Here is a 22,289-nt window from a genome sequence, read left to right as displayed (position 1 = left end):
TATTTCAGCTTAAGTTTAAGGTGAAGGACAATGCTATACCGATGGTACACAAGGTTACGCAAATTTCTCATCTCACGCAGGAGACACTCCAAGCTGAATTGAATAAACTGGTAGCCCAAGGTATAATAGAACCTATTGAGGGTTCATTATGGTTGGTACCGATTGTGATAACGTAGAAGGTGGGGGTAGAGGTCTGAGTCTGTGTGGACCTGAGACTTATACGCCAATATATGGGTTGATAGATTTCCTTTGCCCAGGATAAACAACTTGAGTAGTGTAATAGGCAAGGCAGAAGTTTTCAGTGTCATTGACTTATCGTCTGCTTACCACCAGATTGAACCCCATCGGATTCCAAAGCACTCGCATAATTTATCACACTGTTTGGTGCTTACCGGTTTTGCCTTATGCCGTTTACCCTAGCGACTGCGGTATTTCAGAGTAATGCAAAATGTGTTGAGCAGAATCAAAATTGTTCTATGTTTCCAGGGCAAAATTTGGATTTTTGGAGATTCAGAAGCACACCATTATGACACACTTAAAGAAGTCTTGGGAGCTTTAAAGAGCTGTTCTTACAGTAAGTAGGCACAAATGTCAGATTGGTGTAGATTCAGTAGAATATTTGGGGACACAATTTCCAAACAGGGGGTGAAGCCTAAACTAGACTTGGTGGCGGCAGTTAAACAAGTGCCTTTCCCCAAGAATATGGAGGAACTAAGGTTGTTCCTAGGCCTTGTAGAATACTTGGCAAAGTTTGTCATGAACTTTGATGACATTACATCATCGTTAAGGAGATTATTTAAAAAAAAAAAAAAAGGATTAGTGTTTGTCTGGGATGGGGCATGTCCAGAATCTTTTGACTTCACCAAAGAAACTATTCATGCACCATCCCTAGGAAACTGTAATACTTGACCACAGATGCCAGTGGAATTGGCACAGGTGCGTCTTTGTCACAAATTGTGGAGGGGAAGAAAGGCTGGTAACTTTCACGACCAGGGCATTAAAGAAGGAAAAGCACAATTACTCTGTTGGAGAGGCAGGCCTTGTTCTTGGGCCATAAATCACTTTACATTTTTCCTGTGGGGTTGACACTTTGTCATACGTACTGATCATAGCCCATGATTTTTATATTTTTAATCGAAGGTAGAGACACCACTTCTCCCTGCCTCACCAAATGGTTGTTAGGCTTAGAAGGATTTAATTTTAAAATTGAATTTGTACCAGGACTTATGAACAGTGTGGCGGATTGCTTTTCTAAACTACCCTGCTAGGACTGGACGGACAAGGGAGAGTGCGAGGAGAGAGAGATTCTGGGTTTGGTGGAAATTCCAGGCATCTCGGTGGATGAATGGGAGTCTGGCATGGAAAAAGATGTAGTTCTCGAACAAGTCAAAGGGAAAATTGTCCAGGGCTGGCCAGCCAAAGTAGTATCTCTCAGTTCGGAACTGCTGGATTACTGGGCAGTGAGGAATTAATTGTGCATTGTAAATGACAGCCATGAGAGGTAGCAGGTTGATTCCTCCGGCTGATTTGAGAGAAAGGATTGCTGTTGTGGCTTACAAAGGACATCAGGGTAGAAGCATCACTAAGGCCAAGGTTCGAGCGATCTATTGGTTTCCCAAAATGTATAGTGTACTAGAAATAATTGTGAAGGATTTTTTAACGTGTGCTCGAAGTGACAATTTGAGGTCGGTTTATTACCCTGTTGTCCCCAGTTGTGGTTCCTTCTAAACCCTGGGATAAGTTAGGGTTGGATATTATAGGTTCTTTAAAGAATTCTTATTGGTTGGGGGAAGTTCATGTTGGTAGTGGTGGACTATCACTCCCATTGGATCATGACTAAAGTTGTGACCAACATTAGCACCAAAGTCCTCATCAGTTTCTTCCAAGAGATGTTTACCACAGAGGGTGTCTCCGGCACGCTAGTTACAGACAATGGGGTTCAGTTTGTTTCCGAGGAAATGCGTCCGTTCTTGGAGAAGTGGTCTCCTCAACACCTGAAGACAGCTTTGTATTGTCCAAAAGCCAACAAAATAGTGGTGAGGGTGAACCGGATGATCAAGTTATGTCTATAGTTAGCTCAAGTCTCTGGGAATCTGGCAGAGGTAGCCCTCCAAAATATGCTGTGGTCTTACCACACCACCCCTAATTTAGTTACTAATGTTTTGCAGCGTGAATCTTTCTGGATTCACTATGCTGTGCATATTCCGCGGTCTTGTGGTTGGGTCCGGATTCGTAGTCTTTTCTTTGGTTTTTTTTTGTTTTTTTTCGTCGCCCAGGTGGGCGTCGGAGTCACCCCTTCCTGGGTGTATTTCCGGTGACGTCAGCATGCTTCCTGCGGAAGCTCCCACCCTTGGGCGCCATCTTCAGATTCTTTTTTCCGCGGTCGGGTCTGGATCGTTCCCGTTGGGCTCCAGACATTTTTGGAGAAAGTACTAGAAAAAAATTGAGATTCGAGAAGATATCGAAAGAAGAAGACTACGAAAGACTTCGCCGAACACTGCCCGGCGAAAAGAAGGAGAAATCATCGAGGACTTCGACTATCGTCGACGTTTGCGCGGCCAGGGAGGCCTAAACACTCGATGATGGACAACACTCAGTTCAAGTTCTGCCACCACAAGTTCGCGCAGAAAGACCAACACCCGGTTTGCAACCTTTGTTTACCGGTAGAACACAGAAGCGAGGACTGCAACGCCTGCTCCGTCTTCGCCCCGAAGACCCTTCGTGTGAGGAAGAGCCAGAGGGTAGCGCACGCCACCCTCCAAGGAAAAGCCCCGACGCCATCGCTGTACGAGCTGGGGATGTCCTCGGAGGAAGAGGACAACGCTGCCGCCAAAGACGACAGCTACACGGTCGTAGAGACCGATTACACAAAGACATCTGATAAGGTAGGAGACTCGTCATTCCCCAAGAGCACGAGAGACTCAGTCTCGAAAAAACGAGGGCAAGACCCCGAAAGCGCCGACGCAGAGACACCTGGCGTCCGCGGCTACCCACAGGCCCAGCGGATCCTCTGAGAAGGAGTCCCTGGCGCCGAGAGCTGTTGAGCAGCAGAAGTCGTCGAAGATCGTCCCTGAAAAGGACCGATCGACGTCGAGGGAGAAAGACCCTAAAGCCTCGACGCCGTACAGGGACCCGAAACCCAGTTCGACGTCCAAGTCCTCGACGCCGAAACTCTCGCAGTCGAGCCAGGCGCCGAAGAGAGTGGCCGAACAATCCGGCGCGGACAACGCGGCCGAGATGGAAAAGAAAAACGGCGACTAGAAGCCGAAATGGAGAACATCTTGCAGCGGAAAAAGGATTTCGACGCCAAGATGAGAGCCTTCACGATTCCCCACAAGACCAAGCCACCCATGCAGGAAATGGTCGAGGAGGAAGAGGAACAGGTCGAGGAACATGAGCCTGGCACCGAAATGGTCGACGACCAGGAAGAGGACGAGAATCCCTACGAGGCTTACAGCTATGAGGAGGAAGAGGACAGCAGGTTGGACGCAGAGTCGGCCACCTCTGACCCGCAGGAGGAGGATTACTTGGATGTCGACACCAAAAGCCCAGAAGAGGCGGTCGACACATACCCCCTCGAGGCCATCGCCGCCAGATGACATCGGAGCTTACAACTCGGTGATAAGGTTGGCGGTGACAGCTTTCAAGCTCGACGAGGAGAAGCAGAAAGCGGACTTTCTCCTCGAGACATTACTCCCCACGCAAACAAGGAGCCAGTATCTACCTATGCTCGACAGCGTCTTGGCGCAGGGGATGGAAGCATTCAGGGAGCCCGCAACATGCAAGGCAGTTACTCCCAGAACCGAAAAAAAGTACAAACATTCATCGAAGGACCCAGCCTACATCCGAGGTGTGGTCTCAGCTGACTCGATCATCACAGCCACAGCAAGGAAGAGGGCTAACGTGGCCACCACTTCTGGACCTCCCCCTGATAAGGAGAGCAAAAGGATGGACTTAGTGGGCAGAAGGATCGAACGGAATGCCGCGACCCAATGGCGCATGGCTAATTCCAATGCCCTCATAAACAGGCACATGTACCAGATCATGGAGGAGCTAGGGAAACTGGTGAAAGACCTACCCCAGGAGGCCAGGCAGAAGGCCGAGAAACTGGTGGAAGACGGGAAGAATGCGGCAAATTGTTGCCTCAAGACGGCCCTGGATGGTGCAGACACCTCCAGCAGGCTCATGATGATGGGTGTCACGGAAAGAAGACACGCATGGCTCAGAATCTCGGGCTTTAAGCCTGAGGTGCAACACAGCATCTTGAACACTCCGTTCAACGGCGAAACGCTGTTCGGGACAACAGTTGACGACAAACTCAGTCAACTAAAGAAAGACAATGAAACTGCAAGATCCATGGGAGCCTTGCAGTTCAGAGGCAGCAAAAGGGGCACCCAGTCACGGAGGCCCAGCGGAAGAGGTGGAAACCAGCCAGGTACTTCACACCAGGCTTTCCAACCGACGCACCAGGCTGACTCGCATGCGCAAATGAGTCAACAGAAGCAGTCCTGGCAGTACCAGTCAAGGGGCCAGTCCTTTCGAGGGAGAGGAAATGGACGAGGACAGCATAAAAGAAGGGGCCAGCAGCCTGCCTCTAAATGACTTCAGAGACACCCGTGTGCCCGCCCACAGAAAGGATCCCAGGGGGCAGCACGTACAAAGAGGTCAGGACACAATGGACAACTACCACCACGTAACACCAGTGGGTGGAAGATTAAGACTCTATCTCCAGGAATGGAGAGAGATCACTTCAGACAAATGGATTCTAAACTTCATCCAATACGGGTACTGCTTAGAATTGGAAGGGAGACCAACAAGCAGGAGACCAAAGCGAAAGCAACTAACAAACGATCAGCTGCAGCGGCTTCAGGAAGAAGCGAGAGAGCTCCTTCAAAAGGAGGCCATAGAACAGGTTCCCTTCAAAGAAAGAAACAGGGGAATATACTCAACGTATTTCCTCGTGCCAAAGGTCGACGAGACAATGAGACCCATTCTGGACCTCAGGTTCCTGAACACATTCATAAGAACACAAAAATTCAAAATGACCTCCCTGCAGGAGGTGCTACCGCAATTGCAGATTGGGGACTTCATGGTCACAATAGACCTCAAGGACGCCTACCTGCACATACCAATGAACGTAACGCACAAACATATGCTCAGGTTCACGGTCGGAGACAGCCACTACCAATTCAGAACACTAGCCTTCGGTCTAAAATCAGCACCAAGGGTCTTCACAAAGTGCCTCGCGGCAGTCGCAGCGCACCTACGAAGGAAGGGGATACACGTATATCCTTACCTGGGCGACTGGCTAGTGAAAGCAGACTCGTACCAGAAATGCAAGAAGGACGCACATACAGTGACGAGAACGCTGATAAACCTGGGGTTCTCCATCCATTGGAAAAAATCATCAATGGAGCCGGAACAAGTGAAGATCTTCTTGGGGGCACAGATCAAAACCTTGCAGGGCAGAGTGTTCCCCAGCAACAAGAGAACAGGGGCCCTGGTGAGGGAAGCTCGCCTCTACCGGAAGGGACAAGCTCGGACAGTGAGGACTGCGAGCAAGATCTTGGGGATGATGGCATCATGCATCCACCTGGTACCAAACGTACGACTGCACATGAGACCCATCCAAGAATGGCTCCAGGAACAATGGTCACAAGCTTCAGGGAGTTGGGAGGATCTAGTGGTTGTGACGCACGCAGTGCAGAAGGAAATGACATGGTGGACCATGGAGAACATAGCAAAGGGAAAGCCTCTTACACCCTCAACACCAACAGTGACCATCACCACAGACTCATCCCTGATGGGATGGGGTGCTCACATGGAAGAGCTCAAAGTCAGGGGTCTGTGGACATCAGCAGATGTGTCGAAGCACATCAATTATTTAGAATTGAAAACAATCTTCCTTGCGTTGAAAGCCTTCCAAACAAGACTGTACAAGCAGAGGGTGTTGCTGCAGACAGACAACACCACAGCGATGTTCTACATCAACAAGCAGGGTGGAACACAGTCAGCAACGCTTTCGACACTGGCGCAGGAGATATGGAGATGGGCCATCCCCCTCAGGATAGACCTACTGGCCATACACCTACCAGGGAAGGAGAACATTCAGGCAGACTGGCTGAGCAGACAGACATCGACATCCCACGAGTGGGAGCTCAATGCCCAGGAGACGAAGTGGTTGTTCAACAAGTGGGGAACACCATCAGTGGACCTGTTTGCAACACGCCAGAATGCCAAAGCTTCGCATCCAGACAACCCGAAGAAGGGTCCCTTGGGAATGCCCTATGGATAGATTGGTCCGGGACATTTGCTTACGCTTTTCCCCCGATACCACTGATACACAGAGTACTGAGCAAGTGCAGAGCGAGCAACATGACCCTGATACTGGTCGCACCACAGTGGGCCAGACAGACCTGGTACTCGCAGATCATGGAGATGGCACAGAGTCCACCCCACAGATTCGGCAGAAGAAAAGACCTGCTCTCCATGCACAACTGAGAGGTACTGCACCCAGAGCCAGAGAGCCTGAGCCTGGTGGCGTGGCTCCTGAGGACATAGAATTCGCACACTTGAGACTGCCTGAGAGCACCCTCAGGGTCCTTCGGGAGGCACGAAGGCCCAGCACACGGAAGTGCTACGGGGCAAAGTGGAAGAGATTCACAATATGGTGCAGGAAGGAAAGACTTCACAATAAAATGAAGGACTCCACAGTGCTGAAATACCTCACGCACTTACTGGAGAAAAAACTCAGCTCGTCCTCCTTAAGAGTCCACTTGGCAGCGATAGTCGCCTATACAAGGGGTGAGATGGGCAGGAGCTTCTTCACGTCACAGGTTCTGAAGAGATTCCTGGAAGGAGCGAAGAGGATCGCACCACCCAAGCGGTTGCTACCACCGGCATGGAACTTGAACATAGTCCTGACGGAACTCATGAAGGAGCCCTTTGAACGATCCACAAGGCCTCACTAGAGATGCTGACCATGAAGACAGCTTTCTTGGTTGCAATAACGTCCCTACGACGAGTGAGCGAGCTTCAGGCGCTAACTCTGCAGGAACCATACATACAAATACACAATGACAGGGTTGTGATGAGGACTGACCCACACTTCTTGCCAAAGGTGGTGTCCAGATTCCATATGAACCAGTCCATACAGATTCCGAGTTTTTTCCAAAAACCAACAAATAGCGCAGAGCGAGCCCTTCACACCCTAGACGCCAGAAGGGCGGTCATGCACTATATCGAGAGGACAAAAGGACACAGGAAGACAAAGCAGTTCTTCGTGTCATTCGCCAACAGTTTCATGGGTAAGGCTGTAACAAAGAACACTATTGCACGATGGATCGCGCAAACAATCCAACTCTGCCACAAGCGGGCAGGGCAAGAACTAGCAGAGGGACCACGTGCCCACTCCACTAGGAAAAAGGGTGCGACAATAGCCTTCCTGGCTAATACACCCATACAAGACATATGCCTGGCGGCAACATGGGCTTCGGTGCACACATTCACGAAGCACTACTGCGTTGATGTTCAAATGAACAAAGAAGCACAAGTTGGACAAAAGGTGCTCCAGCACATATTCAAGAACCAAAGCTCATCTTCTACCCAGCCGCCACAGAAATGAGAAACCGCTACAAAATCTATGCACAGCATAGTGAATCCAGAAAGATTCACGCTGCAAAACGAATAGTTTCTTACCTGTCGGTGTAGTTTTGCAGCTTGATGATCTTTCTGGATTCACTAGCGAACCCACCCACCTCCGCCAGAAAGATGAGGCTGGAGAGGGAGAGAGGTGGTCAAAAAAAAAAAAAAGACTTCATATACAAAGCGGTTAAGAGAATTTTCACCTACATAGAACATTGCCATCACTTCGGAGACGAAAGAAACACGGAAAAATGAATCCGAAGATGGCGCCCAAGGGTGGGAGCTTCCGCAGGAAGCATGCAGACGGCACCGGAAATACACCCAGTAAGGGGTGACGCCGACGCCCACCTGGGCGACGAAAAAAACCAAAGAAAAGACTACGAATCCGGACCCAACCACAAGACCGCGGAATATGCACAGCATAGTGAATCCAGAAAGATCATCAAGCTGCAAAACTACACCGACAGGTAAACTATTCAATTCTCCCTTTCTGGCATTGAAGGATCGGTTACCAGGTACCAAAGTTTCACCCAATTGGTTGGGTGGGGGAGAACCGGGTTGGGTGTGTAGGAAGGAAATGGATAGGTTGAGAAGACTTTATCTGCAGAACTACAAAAACAGATACATCGGTCATGGTGTTAAAGAAGGCACATGGAATGTGTTGCAGACAGTGTGCTCATCAACCTTCAAGCTCCCAGACAAAGGGTTCAGCAAATTTTCAGTACCAATGGAAGCTGTCAAGGTGGGCAAAAATGATGTCACATTGAATGTTGGTAAAACGTGGAGCATGGACAGAGTTTGCTGCAGTTCATACTTCTTTATCAACCCCTGGGCACCATGTGGAGTTGGGTGAAGGGTCTGTGGACGACTCTAGCAAGGGGTTGTAAAGGAGGAAAGTGAGGGTGTCCAAGCCTCCGGGTTGGCGCAATGATTTTTTGATGACAGATGTTTGTATTGATATGTAATTTCGTTTTTCTCCCTAACCTTCTTCAATGTGCACTCCCCAGTATGGGACAAATTCATTTTGTAGGAGGGAGATGTGTTGTATCTTAGAAACCTTGATTAATGTATACATATATTTTATTTGCTGTATATTGCTTTGCCCAGTTTTAGCCCTCTTACCTTTTGTTACCCTGTTTCCTTCCATCCTTGGTAACTTCCACATTCCACGACTGTTGGAAAGAAAAAATCCACCATCTTGTGTGTAATGCAATTAGGAACTCTGGGAAAGGGTGATACTCGCACCACACAGGAAGTCACCATCTAGGGGGTCAAGTGACCACAGGGGTAAGTAGCCCATTGGGTACTCCCCTACACTACCTTTTAACAACATTGAATTGGGTATTTAGGTGGCCACCTGACACCAGGAAATAAGATTTGTCTGCCTGAAGAAGAAAGAATGACAAAGAATCCACGATGTGAGAACTGATTAACAGCAACTGACTTGGCAATTTGCATGCTTCATCCAGAAAGTGGTGTCACCGTCAAAACCTGTGGAGGAGCGACCCATAACTTCAGCTGGTCAGCAAAATCTCCCTTGCAGCAGAGGAGTTGCTTCCATACATTCTGCTGGCACCAAAAGGGCAGACAACAAGAGCATCTGCCATCGCGACCCCTGCAAGACAAATCCTCACTGAAGAAGAGTCACCCATCCCGAGTAGCTGTGAATTGATGGTACCCCTGAGGCACAGATGCCCTCAAGATTCCCACCCCTCACTTGGGCTCCACCAGACTGGCCCCCCAGTACCTGCCTGCAGCCTCTTTTTGCAGGAACTGTGAGATCTTCTGGACTGCCACCACCTGACGCCTGAAGACACCACTGCGCTAGAGCCCCACACCCTGAGGAGAAGTGGACCAATGGTGCCCACGGGGTTCTGAGACCCTCCACAGGTGAGCTCACCTTTGGGTTTGGCCGGAATGGTAACACAGTCCCCGCCTGCAGCCTGTTTTTGCAGGCATCAAAAAATCATGAATGCCTCCTGCAATGCGACCCCTGCCAGAGAAAGCACCACTGCACAAGGACTGAGCCCCCGGTGGGTTTGTCCGGACTACGCCAGCCAACCCACCCCCACCCTTGTCCTTGCTTGTACCCTCTTTTGAACCGGAATGTTCCCCCATTGATTTAAACGGGCACATGATGCTGTAATGCATGTCTGCAACTGAACTCCCCAGAGCCGACTGTGGTGACCTGTTGGTTCTACCTTGGACCTTGCCACATACTTATCGTCCATCCAGAAGGACCGTCCCATAAGTCGCTGCTAAGTACTGGTAGGCAGTAGGATTCATTACTATAGAATAACATTACAGCTTTACCTATTCAAGTGTCGGTGTATTTCTGTATACTGCAAACCCGTGATAACTCACAGAATGCAAGTGTATTTCTGCAACTTTCAAGACTATGATATCTCAAAAGAAAGTATTTACCCAATTGCAAAGTTCTTGGTGTTAAAAAAAAAATATATATATATTTTTTATTTTTTTGTACATCAGTGTGGTTCTCCTTTTTGAGTGTGTGTGTGTGTCACACAAAAGTCTAACACACCTCTCTGATAAGCCTAAGGCTGCTCGACCACAGTACCCTGGATAGAGCACCATGGGATTGCTAGAGCAAGTACTTGTCCACTCATAAGGGTTACCTACACTCGTTTCACAGCATACCTCTTTGGTATACTATATAAAGAGCCAGCTTCCTACAGTTGCCTTGTAGTTTTAGAAGAAAGGTCCCCACAGTTCTTAACATAAAGCACCCTAGTAATTTCCTTTTTTTTTTTTTAAAGCGCTTGAGCATTTTTGTCTGGACGAATTAAAAAAAAAAATTACCAAACAATTCTACACAAAATCAGCAGTTGATGAATTGTGTTAATGAGAAACAGTCCCAGCACGCTTTGCAGATTCTGTGGCGTGAGATTTTGCTTTGCACAGTTAAAGTGCAATCTTCTTACCTTTAATCTGCTGCTTTTCCAAAGGACTGCCGACTTTCAGCTTGTTCATGAAATAAAAAATGATGTAATCTAATCTGCTTCTTTTGAATTTAAACTCAAATCGTGAGTGATTATGTTGGAACTAAAACTCTAAGTGAAGCCCCATTTGTAGATGATGATGCGTTTAGTTTGAACTCTTTTTTTTTTTGTCCCAATGCAGAAGTAACCGTGTTGGGCATTTTCCAAATGATCACTTAAGTACAGCTCTGATCCATTCTCCACTTTTTGAGCATTGAAAACCTTTTCATTTGGAGAAGGTGTGGCTTCAGTTTGTTGTGTACGGGTTGTGGGACTTGAAATTTGAAAACTGTAAAGGCCCGCCTCTATAATCTGGTTCAGATTAACAATTTTCTTTCTTTCCAAGGAAAGTAACACTATTTTCTGCAGTGTTGTAATTCAGTGGCCTTAGCACAGGGTGTTGCATTGTTTATTCTCAGTTTAGCTCATTCAGAATTGTTACTCTGCTCCTTTTTCTTTAAGAATAGCTTGATATAAAATTTTAAAAATGAGTGATTACATCAATGAAATGTTCATGGAATTTTAACATACTTTTTTGTTCTTCATGATAATCTGCTCATAGAACATACTTTTCCTCATATCCCCTGCTGAATTGAGTTTTGTTTTCTTTGGATTAAGGGGAAATTGGATGCCAAAACTAAACCAGCCGGCAAGGTTGTTTCTAGCAATTTGGTACCCAGCAGTGGAAAAACATCTACTCCCAATCATAAACCAGGTGTGCCTACACCAGGGAAAGCTGTAACCCCTGCAAAGGCAGCTGGAATTGCAAAAAAGCAAGAGACCTCAGAGAGCAGCGAAACTTCAGACAGTGAGGACGAGAAACCTACAAAATCGGTATGTTTTTTTCCTAAAATTAAATTTCTGCATGTTTTAGAACAAGCATTTTCAATGCAATGGTTTCGCCTTTGGAAAAGTTTGAGCTATTGGCATTGTTAATGACCAAATTTTTATTTATGTGTTGGTTTTGAAAACAGATAAATAAATGGCATTGTCACTTACATTGTTATTAGCGTAATCTTTGCAGTCTCTAGAACTCTATAGCACTCCGCACCTCTTAGCACTGTGCACTCCCTAGCACTCCCTAGCACTCCGCACCTCTTAGCACTGTGCATTTCCCTGCACTCTCTAGACACTCTGCACTCTCTAGACACTCTGCACTCTCTAGACACTCTGCACGCTCTAGACACTCTGCACGCTCTAGTCACTCTGCACCGTGTGACAGCAACTATGCGCGTGCACCCACGCATGTGTGTTTGTAAAGTGCAGTATCACCCGCGAGCATATCTTGGTGCTGAAAAAGTCTGACAAATTATCGTACTTGCGCCATGTATCTGTGCAATCACCTCTATAGATGACGTATGTGTCTGCGTGGTGGTAGGAATGCATACAGAGACACGGCGAACGTGTCTGCGCACAAGCACACGTATTGCTATAGATACACGTTGAGAAATGTACTTATGCCTGGTTAAGTGGTCTGCACCTGTAGGACATAAATATGTACCGAAACGTGCACAGAAACTGCCCCATAATCTTTGCACTTACATACCTAGATAATGGCGTGTGCCCTACAGATACAGTACCTGTACATGTCTGCAGAGGCAGCTGTTGCTATATACTGAGGGCTGTACATAGATCCCAGGACAGTCTGCGCACAGACATACACCGTATCACAGTATTTTCAGGCATGCAGATATGCATATGGACACGATAGAACCTGCGCGCGTGAAAAAGACACGTGGCTTGACCTGCACACGTGTTCACACACGGCTTTAAAAGCGATCCGATGTATGCAAATACACATGACTATATCTACCAACGTGCACATACCTATCTAGGGAGAACATGCCGGGGCATTTATAGGACTTGTTTAAGTGCAAACATGTTTGTATCTGTAGGCTTTCTGTGAAAACACACACACAAACCATTCGATAGCTGCGCATATCACCACACATATAAGACAGGCACAGCTTATGTTCAAATGCAGTCTTATACTTATGTGCCCTCTGCATCACAAATACATCCGCAGGTAAAAATAACTCCTAACGTTCCAAGTCTAAATTTCACGTTTCAGTTGATTTTAACAATAACATATAATATTCCCAGTATGAGCAACCTTCCTGTATTTTTTTTTTTATCTACCACAGTGTATGTGATGTGTACAAATCAGATACCAGCGTGCCATATTCATGTCAACGCATATACTGGAAATACACAAAAGCATTTTTGAATAAGCGAAAATTAGGAAAAGAGGTTAAACTGCTCACTCCAGCGATCGCGCATCCAAATGAACACATATTCCTAGCTGTCCGGGGCACGTTTCCTTTGATAAATATTTTAGACAAAACGAAAATGCTCCAAATTCCCCCCGTTTTACTTTTTAAAGGACGCTCACCCCAGCGGGAGGCAGATTTCACCCATGCCAAATAAAACAAACCAGGAAATAGCCAATTCGGGTTCGGATTCGTCCTCAAAGTCTGCACTGGACGGGGGTATTTTTGGCGCCAGCTGCTAGCGCCTCAGTTCGCGACACTCTAACATATATTTACACACGCATTTTGACAATTCACGGACCGGCACGGACAGCGGGAGGGGGGCGGGAAAGGAACGGACAGCGGGAGGGGGGGGCGGGAAAGGAACGGACAGTGGGAGGGAGGGAGGCGGGAAAGGAACGGACAGCGGGAGGGGGGGCGTATAAAGGAACAGACAGCGGGAGGGGGGAGGGAAAGGCACTCACCTGGACTTCCTCGGGCGGCGAAATGACGAAAAGCACCCTCGACAAACAAAAATAAACCCCGCCCATGGCCGCGATGACTACATCGCAGAGGCGGAGAGCGAAAAAATCTCGGGAACGCCCACGAATCTGGTCCGGCCATGACGGACAGATCTCTGTTCCAATGGCTAGCCTCCATTTATGGAGCTAGCCAATGGAACAGAGGGCGGGACTAAGCCCTACACTGTAGGGACATAAGATTTCTCCTGGGCAGAGCTAGGAGCTCCGACGCCAGGTGAAACCTAAAAATGTGCTTGTGCCAGGCTGCTCGAGGCAGGATCCGTTACCCAAAACCCACTTCCGGCTCGCTGGCTCGGTAAACAGCAGTGAAGAGAGATGCACCATTTTAAATGCAATCGGGACTCTGTTTCAAGTGGGAGATCCGACGAAAAATGCCCCGCTTAGAGCAACGAGCGGAATTTCCACGCGGACCCTCGAGCGATAACACTCAGTTTTTCGCCTGCTGAAGGGCCCGTACAAATCCACTCACAACCCTCTCCACACGCCTTAGTAACAAAATGCCTCCACAGGCAGGCTGCCATGCGACCACTCACATTTTAACCCCGTATCACACTCATTTGATAACTGTCACGGGATGCCCCCATTAAGTAAAGGCAAGGAAGACATTTCAACATGGAAATAGGGGCTCTGGCCCAGTGCCATCTGAAATGCGCCAACAACTTTCACCAAAGTATCCGCCAAATTATAGCCAGGTGACGTGAACCAGCGGGGGGGGGAGGGGGGAGATCTGTGTGACTTACCATAAAATGTCATTCATATGCCCAAGGTGTAAAGCACCCCCTCTAACCACTTGAACTTTGCAATTTTATAATGTACAAGGGTTAACAAAATAAAAACCACAAAAACCACAATCTGCTATTAATGTGAATAGATTTACAAACTATTTTTATTAACTGAAATACATATGGGCAGAAAGACAGGCTAGCCCTCGAACTGAGCAGAAGTATATAACAATGTATTCATGCTATGCTCTTGCTGTATTATGGGTGGGACCCGAGCCAAGGAAGCCTCTGTTTAGGTGGCCTTCGTTATCGTGTCTAGGAGGTCTAGGAAGAGCAGTTCCTAGGGCACAGTTGGAATAAGCTTTTCCAGGCATAGCGAGGGACTGGTAAACACTGAATGGCACAGCTCATCACTACACTACATGGCCATTGCGTAAATTTAGCATCCCCCCGTAGTTTTATATAGCGCAAACTTGACCCGAAGGCATCAGAGCGCTTTACATGAGCACCAGTTGCGTTGCACAAGGACACATTAATTTTTGTTGGGCACAGGAAGATTATGGGATTTGCCCAGAATCATAGGATGTTTAGAGTCATTGTTGAGACTCGAACCCATTTCCCCAGATTTGAGGTAGACAGCCCTAGCTGTTTGGCTTATGTTTATAAACTTTGCAGAGCCCTCCTATCCCCCCTATTGGCATGACTGTACCATAACCGGATAATGCCCTTAGTTTTCCAGAGCCTAGTTCTTCCAGTGACTGAACTTCTTCCACCCTAGTTAATTTTCCTGAATCTGGGAACCACAAGTGTCTTTGCTCCTGATAAGCACAGAAGTCTGCTTGGTGTATACTTTTGGAAAATGTGCCTCAAAAAATATGGACACGTTATGCAGTGCCTTTTGGGAGATGCAGAGGGCTTTGCACTGGCTTCCAGTGAAAAGTTGTATGAAGTTCAAAGTATGGATTTTGAGGTTAACTTATTGGAATTTGGGTATTTCTAGTAGAATCCTAGCAGCAGCGTCATGTACCATCTGGAGCCTGTACATGGGTTTTTGCTGTAAAATCATGTAGAGGATGTTGCTAGACCTAAGGCAGTGATTACTTTTTTGGGTGTTATCTGGAATTTAGGGAATTATTTTGATCCCAAGCGAGTAAAAGGAGGCAACAGCATTAACCTGGTTGCCATAATTGAGCTGGTTGTCTATTTGAACTCACAGACTTCTGGCTTTGGCCACAGGGTGAGAAGGGTGCCTAGTTCAGGCCACCAGGAGGGGCCCAGGCTGGGGAGGGGCTTCCCAACATTAAAACCTCTGTTATTCCTGATTTGAGCTTCAGGCAGTGTGTTCATCCATAACCTGATGGTGCACATACAGTCATGGAAACGGGTGGAGTCTTTGGGATAGTATTGTGTGCCGATAGCTCCTACACTTTCACTCAGGCAGTAAGAGAGAACTCTAAAGTCTTGATTAGGGTGGCAAGTTCTGTGAAATGTGTTATATAGTGTTGGACTGAGCTAGATCTCTGTGGGACCCGGCATGGAAGGGAGAAATCATACTGGCCTGGGTGACTAGTCTGTTTGATAGAAAGCAGATCAGAAGGGAGAAGGCCTTGTCCTCGACTCCTAGTTCGGCTAAACGATTGATCAGAATCTTATGGTCTACCATATCAAAGGCTGGAGACAGGAGAATAAGAGCAGCAGAATGACCTCTGTCCACTGCAGCGCTCACCTCCTCAGTAGCTTTTATTACAGAGGTTTCTGTGCTATGCCTTGGTCTGTATCCGAATTTTTTGGGATCCAGTAGGTGGTTATCTTGAATGAACTAAACAAGCTGCGTGTTCATTTTCACCATTTTTGCAGGGAGAGGAAGAGCAGAAACGAGGCAACAGTTGTTGGGGTTGTCTGGATTCAGTCTTGGTTTCTTTAGAGGGAAAATTGAGACTTTTCCATTATGAAGGGGAAAACTTCTGTAGTAAACATGGAGTTAAAAGGAGAGATTGGTTGCGGTCACCTCAGGTGCCAACTTTAACTCTGAAGGAAGGAGGGTCTAGTGAAGAACCAGATTTCGTATTGTTAAGCATTTTTGATACTAGATTTTTTGGGGGGGCTGTATGGGAGTTTGGATGGAATTTATCTGATTGGTGTGGACCTTGACGTCCAACTTAGTAGAGTCCTCAAATTTCAGGAATATTTGATAGACTTTCTCCCTAAAGATGTGGGCTAATGCGTCACAGAACTTGGCTGTGACTGGCTGCTTTACTGCTGGGGGTGTGGTAAATTTGGTTACTACTTGGAATAGCTTTTTAGAGTCTTTAGCTGACCATTTGTTATGTGAAGTAGTTGCTCTTTTTTACTAGAAGACTTATATGTGGTCAGTGCTAGTTTGTAAGTTTCTTGCGAGTGTTGCAATATGTGCACCAGCATTTTCCCGGTCCCCTACAGGCTTGTTTTTTGTCAGTGTCTCAGTAAACACTGGTGCAAAGGGTTCACTCCTATTAGTATGGGCGTTTTTGGGTGGAGCTAGCTTTGAGATAATTGACTTTAGCCAATCCGAGTAGAGTGATGAGGCTAGTTGTCATGTGCAAAAGTTGGTTGCGACCGTAGCAGGTGTTGTGTTAGTGTGGTTGTCAATTTAGCTACAGGCCCTTAGACACAGGGGTAGGCCAGGTTTTCGGCATGTGTGTTTTGATTGGCATTTAATCCAAAAACGATGACCGGAGGATCTGACAAGCAATACATTGTATATTGTGATGAGGGAATGGTTAGTGAACAGACAGCCTAATTTTGGCCAGCAAGGTGTGAGAGTTGCTTGACTAGTTGTGTCAGTCCTAGTGTGGCTATAGTTCCTAGTAGAGCATCTGTCAGATGAAGCTTTTAGGTGGAAATGTAATTACATATTTTTTTTAAAAATCGCCTTGTATGGTGAAATAGTTTGCACATAGTCTGGCTTTTAACAGTGCACCAAGGTTATCCCCAATAGAAATAAGCACCAACGGCAAGACCCAGTTCACTGCCGCTTGCAGAACTCTGCGTATTGGGGTGGATTTTTTTGGTCACTTCACCTTGCCCAGGCCTAGTGAAGATGCCTGCATGACAGAGTAGCACACATTGGGGGTTAGAGGAAGAGGGGTGTCCTGAACACAGGGGAGGAACATATGTAGAGGCAAGAAGGAGAGCTGGAAAACATTCACTGCAAGTGCTTAATGTTACCGGAGCGGTGAGGAGGGTTCCCTAAGAGTATGCAGCTAAAAGGTTAGAAGCCTGAGAATAAGAGAAATATGTTAAGCTGCAGATGGGGGGGGGGGGGGGCGGAAGAAGAAACAGAGGCAAGGAAAGTCATTAATTGATAAGCAAATGAGTGAAACCAAACTGATGGGGTGAAATAGACCGCTATAACTTCTTAATGAGCCTACAATAGATCTTTTTTGCACCCAGGACTCAGTGGGTCATGCATGCAACCCCCCCCCCTAGTATCAACAGGTTTCAACCCACTATTGTGTTTCTGGACAGGTCAGGAGCATTTTTCAGGACTGGTCCCATAGTAATCGTCTCCCAATACACCCTAATCTTGAATTTTTCAGCAAAGAGAAAACAATTTATATTACACCTCTAATTGGGGAGCCATCTAGTGACTTTTTAAGCCACTGTGTGCATTGGTCATGGAGAAATATACACATATATACAAACACGCAGCAGCTACGTCCCTAGTGGGATGGGGAATACACAGGAGTTACATACATTGTCAAAGGGATGCAGCAGCTGGTGTCTTGGGGAGAAAGAAAAAATAAAACGCACACCCACCCCGTAAGGAGTTCCCCCCTAAACATGGTCTTCCGGGTATGGAAATAGTGCGCTTGAAAACGTCTTACATTGTGCCTGCAGAGTGAACATATTGTGGCGCTATTGCATTGGAGTGGGGCGACTCACACCTAGTTTTCTTTTTAGATTCATGATGTACTGTGTGCATCCTGTAGAGGTTAGGGGGCGGGTTGTGCGGTTTTAGCTTTTGTATGTGGGGCACAGCATTCCTGGCATGCTTAAATCATGCACAAGGCCTCGATTCTTTCCCCAGCAGCAGCCGCTGGGGATGAGGCGGCCATTTGCAGCCTGGGCCTCTTGCAGGGGTGCCTCCTTTGGCCAATCCAGACCTTTATCCGACAGTATTTTGCAAACTGAGATATTTAAGCACAAACCAGTGGGGTAAGGAAAAGTGCCGCCCCCTCCATATCTCGATATACATTGGCCTTACTGAGGACCCCATGAATGGTTGCCCCGCCCCACGCTCCTTAAGCAAACGTGTATGGTTAGAGTGACACTTAATTTCCCAGAATGCACAGTACCACTAGCTAAAGATGTAGTCTGGCCGAAGTCCTCGGTTGATGGCAACTATAGATTTGCTCAGCTGTTTAAGAAAATAACCTGCCTCGAGCCGATTTAAGTAGATTTACCAAATGACGGCAGGCGAACAGGAGACGCGCACTCGGTAATTTAAGCGCCAAAAGCGGTGACAAGCCAAAACGTATTGCTTCCCCCACCGCCGTATGACGGAACAGGCGCGCAGGCCACCCCAATATCCATCCCCCTTCTACCCTGAGAGCTACAAAGGGGGAGCCCAAACACATCTTTTAGTGCTGCGTAGTGTGACAGCTTCACATGAGGGCATGATGCGAGCGACTCCATATCGACCAGATCCCTCGTGATAGCACCCAGACGGTCAGCAGCCGTGCTCACGGCCCCTAGCGGTTCGAGGTATACACACACCATCGCCGCCCCCCTCAGCATCGTCGTACATTATGGACACCGCAAACGATCAGACACGCCCAAAACCTCCATTTAAATGTTATCAGAACGCCACATTACCCTTAAGAAAATAGCTCCGTTCGTAATGCGCAGTGACCTCCTTGACGTGCAGCTTTATTTTTCCCCTTCTAGCAAAGCTACATAAGTAACAGTGACTGGCAACAATAAAACAATCCTAAAAGACACCAACTAGCTGGTTTGTTAAAGCTACTGTTCTGCGAAATAAAAAGTTAAACAAAGCAACCCTCAATGTCAAATCGAACAGCCACTTCAATGACGCACCACGCCTTAAAACATAGGGCGAAACGGCAGATTTAGTTCTGCCACGCGCCACAGCAGCAGCCTAGGTCTACACAGTTAGAAAAAAATAATTAAATTAACAAGCGATTCATTTATCTCCCAATGAGCGGATCATTTAATAGCGGTATCGGCCAACCGCAGAAAGACCTCGTGGGCAGAAGACACACAAAAAACACCTAAAATGTATATATTTACACACGCATTTTGACAATGCACGGACAGCGGGAGGGGGTGGCGGGGAGGCACACGGACAGCGGGAGGGGGGGCAGGGAGGCACACGGACAGCGGGAGGGGGGTGGGGCGGGGAGGCACGCGGACAGCGGGGGGGCGGGGAGACACACGGACAGCTGGCGGGGAGACACACGGACAGCGGGAGGGGGGGGCGGGAACGGCCAGCACTCACCTGGACCTGGACTTCCTCTGGCGGAGGTCGGCCGCACAATGAACAAACGAAACGGACTAAAAAAAATAATAAACCCTGCCCACGGCCTTGATGACGATGCGAAAATGGTGGAGAGGGAAAAAAATGCAGGAACGCCCACGTATCTGGTCCGGCCATGACGGACAGATCTCTGTTCCAATGGCTACCCTCCATTTATGGAGCTAGCCAATGGAACAGAGGGCGGGACTAAGCAGTACACTGTAGAGACATAAGATTTCTCCTGGGCGGAGCTAGGAGCTCCGGCCCCAGGCGAAACCTAAAAAAAGGAGCTGTGAGTTCTCTGGATCCATTCGGCTGATGTGCTCCTTTTGAACTCTAACTCCGATGATTGAGTAAGCTCTTTTGAACAAAGGCAGTGTGTGAAATAACTTTTCTAGGCTGTATTTTTATTTTCAAGTCAATCATTAATTTGTTCAAAGCCAGCTATAGCAACATAGAGCATTTTCCAAAGGTTTATAATACCTCAATGTGGAGCTGCTACCTCCCCAATTTGAACATTAATGATCTTTTTATTTACAGGGGTAATGCTCTCTTGTCTGTAATTTGAATTCCACAACCCATTTTTTCAGTTTGTAATAGGTGGTGAAGGTGAAATTAGTAAACTGTAAAGGAAATGGCATTTTTTTCTGGAAGTTAATTCAGTGGCATTATTGTAGGATGGGTCTTCTGTTAAGTTCACTCGTTTGCCAATCACTATCTGTTCTTTCAGGCTGACTTGAAACAGTTTACAATTGTAAATGAAACATTCAAAGTGAAACTCATCCATCAAAGGTGTATCAAATGTTGTGCTGTTATATTATTCCAGATAACCTGTGGATAGAATATGGTTTTGTTTTATTCCCCTGCTGAATTCTGTATTTTATTCTCTATGGATTAAGGCAAAAATTGCTCCGAAAACAAAACCAACAAGCAAGGCTTCTCCAGGCAACTTGATATCCAGCGGTGGGAAAGCATCTGCAGCCACTCCCAAATCGGCAGTAACTACAATAGGTAAAGCTGCGACCCCAGCAAAGGCTGCTGGGATTACAAGAAAGCAAGATGAGAGCTCGGAGAGCAGCGAGACTTCAGACAGTGAGGATGAGACACCTGCAGCACAGGTATTGTTTTGCAAATTTAAATTTCTGCATGTTATAGTAAGGAAAGGAAAGTTGTGGGTGAATACACTCCGCTGTCAAGCTGGTCTCTTGAACCCAAATGCAAATAAGTTATCTTATTTTACTGATGTAATAAGTGAAATCATTTTCCTTTGGTGTATTTTAATTTCTCCGTCACTCAATTAGTGCTTAAAACAGAAATGGCAACAGTGTTTTCCCAATGCCTTCAACACCGCATTGAGGAGCGGTTCTCTCCTCTTCTGAAAATTAATGACCTTTACATTTACAGGAGGGTAGGGATCACTCGCCTTTAATTTGCATGCCATAACCCATGCCCTCATTTTGTAATACAGGGCAATGAGGAGATAAAGTTAGTCAGCTGTAAAGCTTCCTCTCTAATCCAATTCTGCTTCAATCTAGTTCAAATTCAGTTTATCCAAAAAACAGCATTCTTTTCAGATTTTTATTTCTTTCCTGGTGTAGGATGTTAGATGGTTCTTTGTCAAGTTAACGTTTTGCATTAGCATTCTGTTCTCTTCTTGCAGATCGACTGGAAACATTTTATCATCATTAAGACAAACCTTAAAACTGGTTTAAATCCATGTGCATGGATTATTATCCTACTCTGTTACTCTCGATAGCCTGTTCCGGGAAAATATGATTTCATTTCAATCCCCTGCTGAATGCTGTGTTTTATTTTTCTCTTTGAATAAAGGCAAACATTGCTTCCAAAACAAAACAAACCAACAAGGCCACTCCGGGCAACCTGATATCCAGCAGTGGGAAAGAATCTACTCCAAAATCAGCAGTACCTACACCAGGAAAAGCTTTGACCCCTGCAAAGGTTACTGGTACAACAAAAAAGAAGGAAGAAAGCTCGGAGAGCAGCGAGACTTCGGAGAGTGAAGACGAGGCACCGGTATATTTGTTTACTTTTTATTATACACATATTCTCGAAGTGAAAGTTTGTATCCAGGTTTCATATCGGGCATCTGTCATACTGTATATACACTTATTCTCTCCCAGTCCCACTCATAACCACCTAATGGCTGGATCGGAGTGCCTACTATTACTATTGTAATCTCTTCTGAGTTAGCATATGTCATGGTGTGCTGTGAGACCCTGGTGATATTTTGAACCTCTTTGGCCAGAGGTACACAAACCCAGCAACCACATCTGTTCTATGGAGGTCTGACCTCATAGACTTAAGGAGCTTGTATGTCACTGGTGAGCAAAAAGGAGATCCAGCCAATTTATTTCAACGATTAGTACAGCTGGCTGAACAATCATCTTTCCTGGGGTCCTTTAGGACAGTGCCAGTTAGGAGGTAGAGGGCGTCATTGTTTGAGTATGGTCCACAAATGCTGATGTGGGGTTGTGGAGATGCTGGTTAACATTAATTATGGCCTCCCACTTCCTCAGTTCAGAAAACGGCAGAAAGGAAGAGGTACTCCTTCTCACACATTAAAATCCAACTCTGCTGAGGAGAGCTGTAGCATG

At 46.7% G+C, this 22,289-nt stretch overlaps 1 protein-coding gene and 1 pseudogene across 6 annotated transcripts in view; both read left to right on the top strand.

Moving 5' to 3' along the window:
* The window catches only part of TCOF1 (treacle ribosome biogenesis factor 1), a 338,714-nt gene that overhangs the window by 136,017 nt on the left and 180,408 nt on the right, over positions 1 to 22,289 (top strand). For all 5 annotated transcript variants that reach the window (XM_086931305.1, XM_086931303.1, XM_086931304.1 and 2 more), the window contains 3 exons: positions 11,262 to 11,477; positions 20,574 to 20,792; positions 21,505 to 21,708. In XM_086931305.1, the coding sequence (XP_086787431.1) occupies positions 11,262 to 11,477; positions 20,574 to 20,792; positions 21,505 to 21,708 (639 nt within the window). The remainder of the gene's footprint in view (positions 1 to 11,261; positions 11,478 to 20,573; positions 20,793 to 21,504; positions 21,709 to 22,289) is intronic.
* Positions 4,194 to 10,791, top strand: LOC147702637 (uncharacterized; annotated as a pseudogene). Its single transcript, XR_015297132.1, has 2 exons — positions 4,194 to 6,216; positions 10,786 to 10,791. The product of XR_015297132.1 is annotated as an uncharacterized LOC147702637 (transcript).

The sequence above is a fragment of the Lissotriton vulgaris genome, chromosome 7 (genome assembly GCF_964263255.1).
Source record: "Lissotriton vulgaris chromosome 7, aLisVul1.2, whole genome shotgun sequence".
Lineage (NCBI taxonomy): Eukaryota > Metazoa > Chordata > Amphibia > Caudata > Salamandridae > Lissotriton > Lissotriton vulgaris.
Note: the sequence above shows the minus strand (reverse complement) of the source record. Positions and strands in the feature narration are given on the sequence as shown.